Here is a 14,924-nt window from a genome sequence, read left to right on the forward strand (position 1 = left end):
CATCAGCTATGTAATCTAAAATTTTTGGCCTCAAATTTCCATCAGCAGGAGTGTTAATCAAGGCATACTCCATGAGAACCATAAAAGTCCATTTAAAGAACTCACCACCTTCTTTGTCTCTCTCCATCTGCTCTACAACATACTTTGGCACCATTTTTTTCTCTCCACCTTTACAGAATTTAGCAATTTCAGTTTTGATGTGGGTATTTTTCTGAAATTTGCTTTTATTGATAGGTAAAGATCCAATCGGGAACCCAAGAGTTATGTGAACATCTTCATCATCTAAAAACAGTGATTCCCCACTGTTCAACTCAATTGATGAAGTTTTACTGTTAAAGTTGTTGATTAGATAATACGCTAATGCTCTTGGGAAACTTCTTATATTGAAGTTTAGGAGTGCGCCAAACCCAATCTCTCTAACAGCTCTTCTTTGATTCTCGTTTAGAGATTCAAGCATGTCAACGAAGAAGTCAGTATTCCTTCTTCCTGCCAAAGTTGCTATCCTAATGACTGCAATATCTTGAACAACTTTTTTCTTGCTCTTCTTTGATGCTGTCTTACCATCAGTTGTATCGTCATTCTTTCTTTTCTTCTTATTTCTTATATGTTCTACTTCTTCTGCTAATGTTCTACGTTGATCATCATCATCATCACGAATGTTCTTTCCTAATAAACAAAAGATTTCAGTGTGTTAAACAGTTTATGTCATTATATAAAGTCAAAGTATCATTTTATAATCTGAAACTATCATTTTATCAAGGGCAATTATCATTTTTTCTTCTGAAACTATCATTTTCTATATTTCAATGAGTTTAAAAAAGCAGAGAGGGAATAACTTGTCACTTAAGTAGAACAAAACACTATTTACAAAGTATCATTTTATCATTTTCAGAAACTATCATTTTATGCACCCAAAGTATCATTTTATCAAGCAAAGGCACAATTTCTACATACAAAAACACAGAGATACACACAACAACACACACAAAAACACAGCAGCAGTAGCATCAGGACACACACACAAACAAACATAAAGTATCATTTTATCCCATGAAACTATCATTTTTTCATTCAGAAACTATCATTTTATCCCATGAAACTATCATTTTATTCCATATCCCATGAAACTATCATTTTATAATCTGAAACTATCATTTTATCAAGGGCAATTATCATTTTTTCTTCTGAAACTATCATTTTCTATATTTCAATGAGTTTAAAAAAGCAGAGAGGGAATAACTTGTCACTTAAGTAGAACAAAACACTATTTACAAAGTATCATTTTATCATTTTCAGAAACTATCATTTTATGCACCCAAAGTATCATTTTATCAAGCAAAGGCACAATTTCTACATACAAAAACACAGAGACACACACAACAACACACACAAAAACACAGCAGCAGTAGCATCAGGACACACACACAAACAAACATAAAGTATCATTTTATCCCATGAAACTATCATTTTTTCATTCAGAAACTATCATTTTATTCCATATATCCCATGAAACTATCATTTTATAATCTGAAACTATCATTTTATCAGAAAGTATCATTTTATCTACATTTAAACAGATCATGCAAACACATAGCAACACACAAAGCAAAACACACATAAACAAAGCAAAACACACACCAGCAGCATATATTGTTATGCATGAACGATATTGTATAAATATAAGAAATATCTACACTAAAAAACTACAGAATCTAAAAATAATCGAGAAAATCATCAGCAAAATGATAAATCGATCAAAATCAAAAGTGAAATAAGTAATAAACTTCATCCAACCTTTCTTCGATGAAAAAACTATGATTTCCTTCGACATATTCCAGAATTGTGATGATTTTTCCTTCGATTCGTAGGGTTTCAAATGCGATTCAGAGTGTTTGAGTGTTTCCTTCGATTCGTAGGGTTTGAAATTCGATTCAGAGTGTTTGAGTCTGAGATGAATTCAGATCGTTTTCTTTTTTCCCACCAATTTTAAAATTGAAATGACAATTTTGCCCTTAATATATTCGAAAATGATAGTTTTATTTGATAAAATGATAGTTTTGTTAGATTAAATCTAGACCACATATTTTAAAAATGTGTGGTGGAGATTTAGTTATAGGGTTATCACACAAATTGGGGTTATCATTATAATGCACCCCTATATATATATATATATATATATATATATATATCGGACGTGACGAAGGAGTAGACGGCGACATCGATGGTGGTGGAAATGGTGTAGGAAGGGAGAACGGAAGGAGAGTGCACACACCAAAGAGTTATCAACGTTTTAATCCCTTGTCATATTGTTATACATATCCGAAACGCTTAGACACTGAAATATTGAATAGAATAAGAAAACGCGATTAACGGAGTGGCTTCGACTTAATTACTTACTAATAACTCCGTAACATGGAGTAATGGATATTCTCATTTTCTTTTGCCAATACAGACAGACCATGTGGTCATCATCATATTGTTAATACAAAACATATGGGATCTCTTCAAATGAAAAATGAGCTGATCCTAGGTAGTGAAGAACACCATCACCCAAAAATTCAAGAAAAATATGATAGAGGTAATTCATCCTTGTTTGGACGAGCTGTTTTGTTGAAGAAACTTAATCCAACCGAAGAGTTCAAAAGTAATAGCCAGAGATCCCAAGGCTCCAAGAACTCCAATATAAGCCCATTTCCAGACATGCTCAGGCTCCAAAATCTTAATCCCCAAAAATATGTTGAAAAATACCAACGCCAAAATGGAATACCCTAGAAAATGATGATACATATTCCAATACATCCTATAGCCATCCGAGGGGTGGGGCCTCAACCTCCACGCCAACATCTGCAATGCAACGGATCATTAAATTGTGGACGTCCCAAAAATGGATCTTTAAATTGTGGACAAGGAGAGTATTTTATTACCTGTATGGTTGCAAAAATAAAGATTAAGAGTCCGGCGGTATTATGGATGTTGAACTTGTAGTTATGGGAAGCCTTTCCGAGCCATAAGCCGAGGGCCCACCCGGCGGAACCGATGATGTAGCCAGAGGTCTGGCATGTGACGTGGATGTCGTACCAGTTCTTACATGGCACTGGGAATATCCTCATGTATCTCGAAACTATCACACCACTCGGCAGTAGTGTCCCCCATCCCACTATGTTCACAATTCCGTGAACCTGAACTCCAAATCAAAGTAGAGATAATGATGTTTCCATTTTAGAAAAAAAAAAGAAGATGTGGCAATTGAGTTTGTCTAGAGTTAGATAAATTACTTACTATTCTTAGTCTACTACGTTGATGGCGAGTGTAACTAATAATTTGAGTGGAGTCGAGATCAATAGTCTCAGTGCTGTCGAAGTTGTTGATGGATTTAGGGTGCATCAACGGCTCGTTTCCTCTGATCTCCTCCCCAATCTGCCACACAACATTGGTCTCGGAGCTGTTGAACTTCTTCGCCGGCAGCACCACCGCCGTCACGATCACGTGGTACTCGAGCCCCGGGTCGTACTCCATTTCGCACCGGCTGAACTCCACCCCGACGTCCTCGTCATCGGCCGGCACGAGAGGGCAGCGCCGCGACTTGGTCATGGCCGTCACGTTGTACTTGTGGCACTCGAACGTGCCGTTCTTGTGCTTGACGCCGATGACGGCCCTCGTCCCGGCCATCTGGGGGCCGTCCGGGTTGACGCCCCAGGCCATCCACCCGGTGTCCTCGTGCCTCAGCCTCGCCCCGAAGGCCACGTGGAGCCTTCGGGACGTGCTGTTGAAGCTCCACGCGAGTTCGGCTCCCAGGGTCTTGCTGCGGCAGCTCTGGATTGGCGTGGAGTTGGGCAGCTTTGTCTCGGCTAATTTTTGGAAGCCTTGGCTGCAGCTGTGGGCGGTGGCCAAGGGAGCGGAGAGCAGCACGGCGGCGGCGAGGAGGAGTAGGGCAAACTTCATCATTTTCAGATTTTGTTTAATTCGTTATGTGACATAAGTCTGATCAATTAATATTTAGAGAGCATTCTTTATTCTATAAGTACTAGAACATTGTTTAAGGAGTTGGGCACAAGTTATGAATATGTTCTATCCCTTTTTGTATAGATAAGATTGCTCCCAAACGTGTTGTGGGCTTGTGGCTTCTAATCCTTGGTTAAAGGGAAAGCAGTTTGCTTTGTCAGTTCCTTTATACTTAGATGAAAGAGTAGCTAATCAAGTAATGTATCTAGCATTGTTTTTTGTAGACAGGCTAGTTTCCACACTATTGGCAATGCCATGAAACACGACCATCCCAAAAGTAATTAATGGGAATAAATTTTTACTACTTCAAAATAATTTTTTAGTAGAAGCAATAAATACTACCTATTGTAATTGCTTATCGCAATTTGCTATCACACTTCGTAAGATCGAGTTGTTACTACTAAATTTACAAGATTTAATCAAAATTCTAGATTAACCCCATAAATTGAATACTAAATTCAAATAATAATATTACAATTTTCATAGCACCCAAAATTCTGCTATGATCCACCCATTTAACTAGACATGGTTTAAAAAAAACTAGAGTGGATTTAAGTAATGATAAGTGAATAATCGTTTTTGGGAGGTAACCCTCTACCACTAGAATAGTACTCCATGATAGTCAGCGTTGAATATATATGGACTATTATTGTTTGGGCCTGATTTAATTAGTGTCTGGGCCTTTTATCCATTCTTTGGATCTAGCCCAGAAGCCTAGCTGCTTCCCCTTCACACCAGATGCTGCCACATGTCTCTTCACTTAGATTGTGCTCCTCAGCCGTTGGATTGAGGGTTTGTTAATGTGTGTTTGTTTATGTGAGATGTGAGCTGGTTTGTTTTCTCTCATTATTCGATACTCTCTCTCTCTCTCTCTCTCTCTCTCTACTCTCTGAAATTCTCCATCTTCTCTCTACATCTCCGATTGCTTCTTCGGTTGATTCCTTGAGATTGTTCACCATTCTTGTGTGAATATTCGAGTGCTAAGTCGTTTGGAAGGCAACTGCTTCGGTTGCTTGTGGTGTGAGAACTAGGGTTTCTGTTCTGAGGTGGTTCCAGTGACCTAATCCGGTGTAAAGGGGCGGTGCGGTGAAGGTAGTGACGGTGTGAGGGTAGACTCCAGTCAATTCATCGGTGCTCCCTTGGATTCGGTTCTGAGCCATATTATGTGATCTATTCTGTTTCTCTTTGCTTTCCCTTGTTAGTTGTTGTTTAGATCCGCAAGGATCTTGTGTTGTTATACTAACAATCTTCTTGAGTGTGTAGGTGTGTCAAGGAGTCAAGATTACTCAAGAACCCTAGCTAGAACTAGTTACTGTAATTGTAATAGCTGTGAGAGATTCTTCTTTGTAATCTGTTAAACATATCAGTCGCGTGGTTGGAGTTTGACTGAGCTCCCTTAATGAAGAACAAAGAGGTCTTGGTAATTAGTGAATCCGTCCCTAGTCTGATCCCTACAGTCAAGCATGGCCTGATTGCAGAATAAGTTCAACAGCCCATTTGCCAACAGGAACCTATAAGATACTAGTACTGCAATCTAAACAAATCAGGCCACTTTTAATTTTCTGGTAACCTTGAACAATACTTAATCCGTTTATGAAATATTGTCCAAGTTTGACTCGGCACGGATTTTAAATTTAAGAAATGTAAAGAAAAGTGAGTTGAAAAAATTAATAGAATGAGGGTCTCATATTTATATATTAGTTTTATACTTGAATGTGAGCGTAAAGAGTTGGTAGAAAGTGGAGTTCATTAAAAAAAAAAAAAGCAAAGTGGACAACTTTTCACGAATGGACCAAAATGACAAAACTCTGGACAACATTTCACAGACACGAATGGAGTATTTATTTACTACAGAGTATATTAAAAACTTTAAGTTTTTGTAATTTTTCCAACCGACCAACCCCATGTTTTTTTATGGAGTTGTTCTTATGTGGCTGATTTAAAAACTTATATCAACTTATCGGGAAATGAAGCAAATGATGTGGTTTTTAACCTAAAAACAACATCGTTTTATACTTGGAAAACATTTAATTAAGAAGCTTCATATTTTCTAGTACCGATTTTCTAGGGTTCGTCACTTTTATTAAACAATTTTTGCCATACACATCGCTTCAAGCTTGTGTTAATTGTTTCTATTCGAGTTTGGGTATGTCACCACTGTGTGTCGTTTTATACTTGGAAAACATTTAATTAAGAAGCTTCATATTTTCTAGTACCGATTTTCTAGGGTTCGTCACTTTTATTAAACAATTTTTGCCATACACATCGCTTCAAGCTTGTGTTAATTGTTTCTATTCGAGTTTGGGTATGTCACCACTGTGTGTTTGAATTCCTATCATATGTATCGATCGAATTTCCTAAGTAGATGTATGAATTTCCTCTATCACTAGAGAATCCCAAACATACCTTAGAGTTTGTGTAATTGAATACCGTTGAATTTTTCATAAAATAAAAAAATATGCTAAAAATTGTGTAATTGATACCTTTAGAGTTTTACACTTACTCTTATTTATATTCTTAAAATTTTTATTGACACCTCGAAGTAATAATATTTGAAAAATACTCAAAGATCCCCAATTGCTGTACAAATCCCAATTTTCCTATATCTAGGGTTTTCCTATAATCCCACGCCATAATTCAATTCACCAAACCAGAAAGTGGATACGAATATGGAGATAATCGGGCGCCACTCCTTGCTCTTCGACGACGATGCCATGTTGGCGTTCGTCAACTCCGGCGACGCCCTCGTCGACTGGCACTCCCTCCAAATTGACCGCTACGATGTTCGCCATCTCCTCTCTGCCCCTCCTCCGCCACGCCGTCGCAATCGCAGCCATGAACCTAGAACCTCCGATGACCCCTCTATCGAATTTCTAATTGAGCAGGAGCGATATCTTGATCTTCCATTGGAGTCCAATCAACCAGGTATTGCATTGCTTTCTCACTTTTGCATTTATGTTTTTCTAGTTAATCGATCGATTGGTCTTGTGTTTTGAAATATGGTTATTATGTATCTATATCACACAAGTACTGCCATTGTTGAAGTTATTTGCTGGGCAGCAGGGTTGGGTCTGTTGGGAGCTTGGAGAGCCTTGATTTTAAACGAAATTAATAGGTTAATCAGGCGGAACTGTGCTCCAGAGAGTTTGCTGAGAGCTAATCACAGAACACTTGGTAGAAAATGGTGTTAAGATGCTGGTATATTGGAGTAGGGATAATATCTTAGTGGCCATAATCCTGTCAGTGAAGGATTTATGATTTTGTTAAAGATGGTAATGAGTCTACCTTTTTTTGGTCAATTGGAAAATTATGGTCAGGTGTTCATTAACTCTTTTCCCTTAAACTTACGTCTTAAGGAAATCTAATAGAGATTTCGCTGTGTCAATTTGGTGCTATGGTCAATAGTTTGTCTAGGTAGTAAATTGGATTTTTCCATGAATATATCTTCGTGGAATTAGCTATGCTGTCAAGCAATTGTTGAATATCTTATAAAACAGGTAGACAGATGAAGAGGTGTGATAGCTATCTAGTTTGTGCTGGTAGCATACTTTCTTTGCTATATGCTTCAAAATTTGCAGGGCGGATTTAACTATGTGACTCCTTCCAGTTACAAGTAAGATTCAAGAAGGTTTTATTTCCCTTCAAGTTTTAATGGTTCTGTAAGTTGTAACATTCTTTCTGGTTGTTCAAGCGGAATCTAAAAATTATCTTTTATCCAGATTTAGAAGAAGAGAAAGAAGAAAAACCATCCAACAGTGGCAGTTATCATGCTATTGCCTTCTCTTATGGAAATAATGATGATTCGGCTGATCAAAAGAATACAGATATTGAGATGGAAGCCAAAGGGTATCTCCCTCCGTTCTTTGTTCCTGGGGACATTGTCTTGGTAAGCTCATTTTAAATCTTCTTGAATGCTTTCTAGGATAAGCATGATTTCTTAATTGCTGACTTGATTTTCCCAGTGTTGCCGTAATAATTGCCTAGGTTATGTTTGTTATCTGAGGCTCACCATGTCAGATTTTCAGATGCTTGGAGCAGGGATGCAATTCTTGTGCTCTAAGGTTGCTGTACACAGGCACCTTCTGTCCCTTTGATGTCATGGCAAAGGGATGTGCAGGTGGGATTAGGAAAGTAGAAGTTTCATTGAGGACTGTCAGTTTACTAATTCGGATGACAACTGACGTGTGACACATCTAGTGCCATTCCTTTCGGTTTATTGTTGTTACGTTGTGACTATTATCATCACTCTTTATACTTTAAAAATTTTCAGTTTAATTTGTTGGCGTATTTGTTTCTGGAGGTTTTGGAACTTCTCGCTGCTAACAAAATTTTCCTTGTTTTATTTTTTGCCTCCTTTTTGCAGCCTCCGTCGGAGAAAGTACATCAGATAATTGCAAGAACTGCCATTTTTGTCAGCAAACATGGTGGCCAGTCAGAAATCATTCTGCGGGTGAAACAAGGGGACAACCCAACATTTGGATTTCTTATGCCTGATAATCATCTTCATACTTACTTCAGATATCTTGTTGAGCACCCTGAACTTTTGCATCCTGAAATTGATGAAAAATCTCAAGATGGGAGGAAAATGGGTACTGAGCACAACAATTCTGGTAATATTGGGGGTGCTTTATCTTTGCTCGGTTCTGTATATGGGTCTGGGGAGGATGAGGACACTGATGATGGTGTTAATGCTTCTCTATCTCATGCCACAAAAAATCTGGAATCTGTGGAAATTGCTGCTAAGGATGAGTCAGGGAAATCAATTCTTTCTAAAAAGGATAAGGTTCCTGCATTGAAGAAGAACACTTCAATCATAGGTTCCAAACGTAAAAGTGTAAAAGGGAGTAAGAAGGAAGATAATTCTGGTGCTAAAGAAGAGAAGTTAAGGAATCATGGTATTGGAGCCACTTCAAAACCAATTGTAGAGCCTCCTCCTGAATTAAAAAGAATGGTTGATAAGCTTGTTGAATTTATTACGAGAAACGGGAGACAATTTGAGGCAACACTACTTGAGCAAGATAGTAAGCTCGAGCGATTTCCTTTCCTTCTTTCATCCAATCAGTATCATTCCTACTACTTAAAAGCTCTTGAGGCAGCTCAGGAGGTACCCCTCATTCCAACACCCCCTTACTCTTTATCTCATGTAGCACATAAACTGACAGTTGAAATGAATCATATGTTCTTGTGCCCTTGAGCACGCTCTCCCAGAAATAATTTAATGTTCAGATTGTAGATTCATCCTTCCAAAAACCATAAGGTGGGATATATGTCTCTTTTAAAGATTAATAATTTTACCTTTGTTTTCATTAACCATTTAACTTGTGTCGGCCGAACAACATGCATCCCAGTGGTAATAAGCCTTTTTTAAGCTAAGGTCAAAGATAATTTTAGCCGAATTAATATATTACTATAGCTTCATTTGTTTGTAAGCACGTGTATTGCTTAAACAAATGTGACTGAATTTCTTCAATCTGAATTATATGCTACCTAAGTTAACAGAGTGTTTACAGCCCATTGAAATAAACAAGTAGTAGGGCCTAAAATGCATGACTGAATGTCTCAACCCTTTACATGTGCTACTCCCAGAGGTCCTGTGTATTTGTACTTTTTTTGTTGACATGTTTAAAATGGCGTGGCATTCCTTCCGTCCTCTAATTATAGCCTCTAATTGTTTTGCAGTCAAAAGTAAATGGCAAGAGCTTCTATCCGGGACAGGAGGATCTAGGTGGACGTGGGATTAGCAGAAAAGGTTCTTTGCCCAAAGAAACGGGTATTTCACACTCCACTTCTGAACTTTGTGATGTGCCATTTGAATCTGATAGGAAAGAGAAGTTCAAGATGGTGATTGGAAAATCAAAGAAAGATGCACAAGAGGCAGAAAAAGAATCCCAAGAATGTGGATTCACTGTAGATGCAGCTGCAGCTGCTGCTATCCTTCAGGCTGCCACAAAAGGAATTAAGAGCTCTGGTTTGCGATACATCACTAACACTGCCTCCAATTCTCATATCAATGCTGTTAGAAATGAGGATGGGCAGCCTGCAAATTCAGGCAATCTTCAGTCCTTGCTGCCGTACAGTACTGGTGAAAAGTCTGAGCAAAGTGGAAGTTGCAATCCCTCAGCTTCTCATGAAGTTGCAGGAGGGGATGATTATTCTAACTCAAACCTGACAGAAGAGCAGAAGCTGAAAGCCACGAGGCTCAAAAGGGCTAAAATGTTTGTGGCTATGTTGAAAAGTGGAGCACTCCCCTCTAGAACAGGAGCATCAAGGGGATCATCTGCAGAACCTGTAGAACATGGAGTGTGGATATCTGCTGCTGAGGGTCGTTATGCTAGCCAAGAAAGAGAGGGCAGCGCTCCTGCAGTAGTTTACAAGTCTGCTGTCGAGTGTAGTTTCAGTGAGAGGCAAAGCGATCAACAATCAAAAAGAAAGTATCGCTCAGAATCCGTTGGAAGAAAGGATGATGAAGAGGATAGTGACCAAGAGGGTCACTTGTTCAGGAAGCGCAGAACATCCAGAAGATCCGAGGATGATGAAAATGAAAATGCGGTGGAAAAGGAGCACAGGTACAACCAAGAAAAGGGAAGGCACCAGTCTCATTCAACCGAAGATAATAAGAAAGGAGAAAGTTGTGAAGAGTACAAGGATGCTAAATCACTGCGTTCATCCCATCATTCACAAGGAGATGACAATGAGTCTGAAGGCATGTGTAAAGAGGATAGAGAAGCTAAGGACAATGGTCGTCACCCCGACAGAAAATACAGATCAAGAAGCCAAAGGGAAGATGAAGAAGTTGGAAATGCAGTAGAGAAGGATCGAAAGCACCGTAGGAGTAAGCGCAGGTCTCACTCTTCTTCAGAGGAAAGCGACAATGGAGGGGAAAGTGATGGACAAGATGCCGAGCATAAGCACTATGGATCAAAACACACCTCTCGGCATTCACAGCATGATGATAATGTGCGTGAAGGTGCATATAAAGAGGAAAGAGATAAGGAACACAAAAGGAGTCACGGATCAAGATCTAGAAGGCACGAGAGCAAAAATGCAGTAGAAAAGGAGGATAAGAAGTACAGAAGAAAGCACTCGTCTCATCTCTCTTACGAAGAAAATGGAGGAGAAAGTAGTGGAGATGAAAAGGAGAATCATCGCTCCAAGTCTTCTCATTCAAAGCACAAGAATGATGGCCGTGAAGACATATATAGAGAAGAAAAGGATCGTAAACGATCCAGGAAGAGTAGCCATTCTCACCATTCTTCTAGTGAAAGCCCCAGCCGACATTCATCTGAGCGGCACAAGAAGCACCGTTCTAGCCGCACTTCACATCATAGCGAGGACAAGCACAGGCACAGGCACCGGAAAGACAGAGAATCTCATCATCGCCACAAGCATGATGGCTCTTCAGATGATGAACATCAGCACCGTGCTAGCTCATGCCACCCCGAAAAAGAATCTCTTGACCTGGAGGAGGGAGAGATCAGCTCGAAGGATGAGTCGAAGGGGATTGTCAGTGGTGATGGCAAAAGAGAAGTGTCTGTCGACGTAGCGAGTTCCGAACAGAGGGCTCCATCTCTACCCTCAGAAACTACGGAAGTCCCTGCTGATCTAAGGGCCAAAATTCGTGCAATGTTGATGGCGACGAGGTCATAGCTGTAGAAACTATTTGGTGGAAAGTGTAGTTGATTGTAATCACGTAACTGTGTCATATGGTGTGTTGTGTTGGATTCTATTTTAAAAGGTTTCTTAATCATTCCGTGGCCTCGTGAAATCTCTCTTTAGTGTAGTGACATGAAACGAATCATTTATGGAAATAAAATTTATTCGAGACAAGAAAATAGTCTTAAATATCATGATATGACACATTTGGGTTAATTTTATGAATTGCTTGTACTCAAATTTTATTTGGTTTTGAGTATTAAACCTTTTAATTTATATTGTTTGTGATTTGATTCAATTGATTTAACTAATTTATTCCCATGATAAATCAAAAATCACGTAGCCTTTTTAATTTAGGTTAAATTTGATAAATATTTCATGAACTATGCCCGTTTGTATGAACAAAGTAGAGTATAATCATATTATGTCTTTTTTCACTTTTTTATTTTTAGAACCAAAATGTCTAAAGGTATTTTAGACTTTATGTAGTATTAGAGCATCCGCAATGGTCGGCTAGCCGATTCTTCGCGCTGGCCGGTCGGCTAGCCGAACCATTGTAGGCGGCCAGCGGTATACCGGCCAGCCGATCGGCGTGGGCTGGCCGATGCGCTAGCCGATCGGCTAGCCGCCATTGTAGCTGCCCGATCGGCCAGCGCCGATTTTTGTTTTTTTTTTTTTTTTTTTACAAACCTATATAAATGCGATTTTCGTTTCATTTTCATTTGCACCACTTGTTTTAACGAGTTTTCTCTCTCTCTAACTTTCTGTACAAGAGCATCATCGCGCGATGAGTAACGCGGGTGGTAGCGGTGGTGGTAGTGGTGGTAGTGGTGGGGATGCTAAGGAGTACGAACGGAGGATGAACGAGGCTATGAATGCCTACATGAACCGCGAGATGGAGCGGTACATGCGTATGGTGGAACAGCAGGCGATACCTCGCCCTCCACGAGTTGTCCACCACCGAGCGGTGATTGATCGGGATCACGTAGCTGCACATCAGCGGCTGTACGACGACTACTTTTCAGAGAACCCGCGGTTTCCCGCCAACATGTTCCGGCGGCGTTTTAGAATGCGCGGGGAGTTGTTTATGCGCATCGTTGGGGCATTAGAGCGTCAATATCTGTGTTTCCGCTTCAGGGCACGATGCGGCTGGCAGACCCGGCCACACCCCTATTCAAAAGTGCACGGCGGCAATCAGCCGGTTGGCCTACGGAGGCGCGGCGGACATGTGGGATGAGTACCTCCACATCGGTGAGTCATCAGCCCCGAAATGTCTGAAGGAGTTCTGTGGGGGCGTGATCGGCATTTTCGGTGAGCGGTACCTTCGAAGCCTTACTCCCGAAGATTGTCGAGAATTTGATGCAGATGCACGGGGAGAAGCATGGGTTCCCCGGGATGTTAGGCAGCATAGATTGTATGCATTGGGAGTGGAAGAACTGTCCGACTGCCTGGAAGGGGGCCTACACGACCGGCTACAAGTCAAAGAACCCCACGATAATCCTCGAGGCCGTAGCTGATTACCGGCTGTGGATCCGGCATGCGTATTTTGGGGTAGCCGGGTCGAACAACGACCTCAACGTCCCGAACTCGTCTCCCCTCTTCAACGAGAAGTGCCAGGGCGTCGGTCCAGCCGTCTCATTTGTGGCCAACGGCAACCGGCATGATATGGGCTACTACTTGGCGGATGAGATATACCCTCGGTGGCCGGTCTTTGTGAAGACGATCCGACAAACAAGTGATGAAAAGAAGGCCTACTTTGCGCAACGACAGGAGTCGGCGCGCAAGGACATGGAGCGCGCATTTGGTGTGCTCCAGTCTCGATGGGCGGCAATTAAGGGTCCAACGCGTTTGTGGGATGTCATATGCGTTTCCCAGATAATGTACGCCTGCATTATCCTTCACAACATGATCGTCGAAGACGAAGGCGTACAACTGACTAGTTGGCTCAGTGACGATGAAGCCGGTCCAAGCCACGGAACGGCCACCCCTAGTGTACGACGTGGGGTACCTCTCGATGAAGCCGGCCGCCTTCAGCAATTTGCCAACATGCGTCAAGTGGATGTTCATATTCAACTCCAAAAGGATATAATTGAAGAGTTGTGGGCACGGAGGATTGCACGGCGATAGTTTTTTTTTTCTTTATTATGCATGTAATTTTTTTTATCTATGTAACTTTTTTAAATGCAATTAATGAATTTTTCCGTATATGTGTCGTAAATTTAATTCCGTAATTTAATCGTAATTTTAATTCCGTAAATGTAGTATATTTTGAATTATTTTTATTGCGGCTGGCCTATGGCTGGCCTAAATCTGATGTGGCAGGTGGATTTTTTAGTGTTGCTGACGTGGCAGGGGAGAGAATGGCTGGTCTATGGCTGGCCTAAGTACCATTGCGGATGCTCTTAGATATGTAATATATTATTTATTTTTTAATATTTATTTTTTTCATAATGCATCTATCATATTTCTTCTTTATTAAATTTAAATATTTTAGAGATTACTAATAATTTATTGTATAACTTGCTTAGTTTAGAGACCATTGATTATATGATAATAGTACTCCGTACTACACTAATAATACTCTCTCCGTCGGCAAAATTTTTTTTATTTTTTTCATTTCGGTTCATCCACGAATAATAGTCCTGTTTCATTTTTATTATAACGATAAATATGCCTCACATTCTACTACTAATTCTTTTCATTCACATTTTGTTCCCACATTACACTATCATTTCAACTCACATTTCTTAGAACCTGTGTCGAACTTAACTAGAACTTTTAATTCCAGACGCGGGCAGAGGAAGTATAAGTATTTATACTTTAATTTTTTATATAATTACTTAGTAATATTATCTATCTATACATATATAAAAGGCGAGTTTTGGCCTAAATTGTAAATATTTTTGAGTTTTAGGTATAAATTTGAATTTGTATAAATTTTGGGTAGGGGTGTCGAAACGGGTACCCGCACCCGACTTTGGCCGAAAACTTTGTCCCGATACCCGTCTCGCAGTGAGTCGGGTATCCCGCACCCGACACCGCGAGTACCCGACCCGAAGCCAATTTTTTTTTTTCCAAATCTTCTTTTTTTATTTATTTGTATAGTTTATAATACAAAATACTACTTGTTGAATGTTGTAGATGCTCACTTTAACCCTTTAACTTTATTAATTAATTTTGCTGAGAATTGAGATGAAGCATGTAATGTAATTGTAATATTTGATTCTTTGCCTTCGTGTGTTTCCAAAATTTTAAGTTAAAATGCTTAA

General features: G+C 39.8%; 2 protein-coding genes across 8 annotated transcripts; one reads left to right on the forward strand and one right to left on the reverse strand.

The window, feature by feature from the left end:
• Positions 1-2,366: 2,366 nt before the first annotated feature.
• Positions 2,367-3,971, reverse strand: LOC125196883 (cytochrome b561 and DOMON domain-containing protein At5g47530-like). Its single transcript, XM_048095542.1, has 3 exons — positions 3,280-3,971; positions 2,925-3,179; positions 2,367-2,844 (listed from the first exon to the last, which is right to left on the reverse strand). Exons 1-3 carry the CDS (start codon positions 3,943-3,945, stop codon positions 2,584-2,586), a joined length of 1,182 nt encoding a protein of 393 aa, XP_047951499.1. The 5' UTR covers positions 3,946-3,971; the 3' UTR covers positions 2,367-2,583.
• Positions 3,972-6,567: 2,596 nt separating this feature from the next.
• On the forward strand, positions 6,568-11,749 carry LOC125193640 (transcription initiation factor TFIID subunit 1). 7 transcript variants are annotated; one of them, XM_048091475.1, is made up of 5 exons: positions 6,793-6,927; positions 7,500-7,615; positions 7,722-7,888; positions 8,366-9,106; positions 9,682-11,749. In XM_048091475.1, exons 3-5 carry the CDS (start codon positions 7,835-7,837, stop codon positions 11,647-11,649), a joined length of 2,763 nt encoding a protein of 920 aa, XP_047947432.1. In that variant the 5' UTR covers positions 6,793-6,927; positions 7,500-7,615; positions 7,722-7,834; the 3' UTR covers positions 11,650-11,749. The 7 variants fall into 7 exon arrangements, with proteins under 7 accessions (XP_047947430.1, XP_047947432.1, XP_047947434.1 ...); XM_048091477.1 differs by lacking the exon at positions 6,793-6,927 and adding an exon at positions 8,020-8,119 and having other exon boundaries at positions 6,954-7,615; XM_048091478.1 differs by lacking the exon at positions 6,793-6,927 and adding an exon at positions 8,028-8,119 and having other exon boundaries at positions 6,954-7,615.
• The last annotated feature ends 3,175 nt before the right edge of the window (positions 11,750-14,924 follow it).

The sequence above is a fragment of the Salvia hispanica genome, chromosome 6 (genome assembly GCF_023119035.1).
Source record: "Salvia hispanica cultivar TCC Black 2014 chromosome 6, UniMelb_Shisp_WGS_1.0, whole genome shotgun sequence".
Taxonomy (NCBI): Eukaryota; Viridiplantae; Streptophyta; class Magnoliopsida; order Lamiales; family Lamiaceae; genus Salvia; species Salvia hispanica.

Excerpts from the sequence above, each read along its gene's own strand:
- LOC125196883 (XM_048095542.1), bottom strand. The coding sequence starts at position 3,945 with ATGATGAAGTTTGCCCTACTCCTCCTCGCCGCCGCCGTGCTGCTCTCC. Across the intron at positions 3,180-3,279 it reads AACGTAGTAGACTAAGAATA|GTTCACGGAATTGTGAACAT; the intron begins GTAAGTAATTTA and ends TTTGGAGTTCAG. Across the intron at positions 2,845-2,924 it reads TTATTTTTGCAACCATACAG|ATGTTGGCGTGGAGGTTGAG; the intron begins GTAATAAAATAC and ends GTTGCATTGCAG.
- LOC125193640 (XM_048091473.1), top strand. The coding sequence starts at position 6,672 with ATGGAGATAATCGGGCGCCACTCCTTGCTCTTCGACGACGATGCCATG. Across the intron at positions 6,928-7,721 it reads ATTGGAGTCCAATCAACCAG|ATTTAGAAGAAGAGAAAGAA; the intron begins GTATTGCATTGC and ends TCTTTTATCCAG. Across the intron at positions 7,889-8,365 it reads TTCCTGGGGACATTGTCTTG|CCTCCGTCGGAGAAAGTACA; the intron begins GTAAGCTCATTT and ends TCCTTTTTGCAG.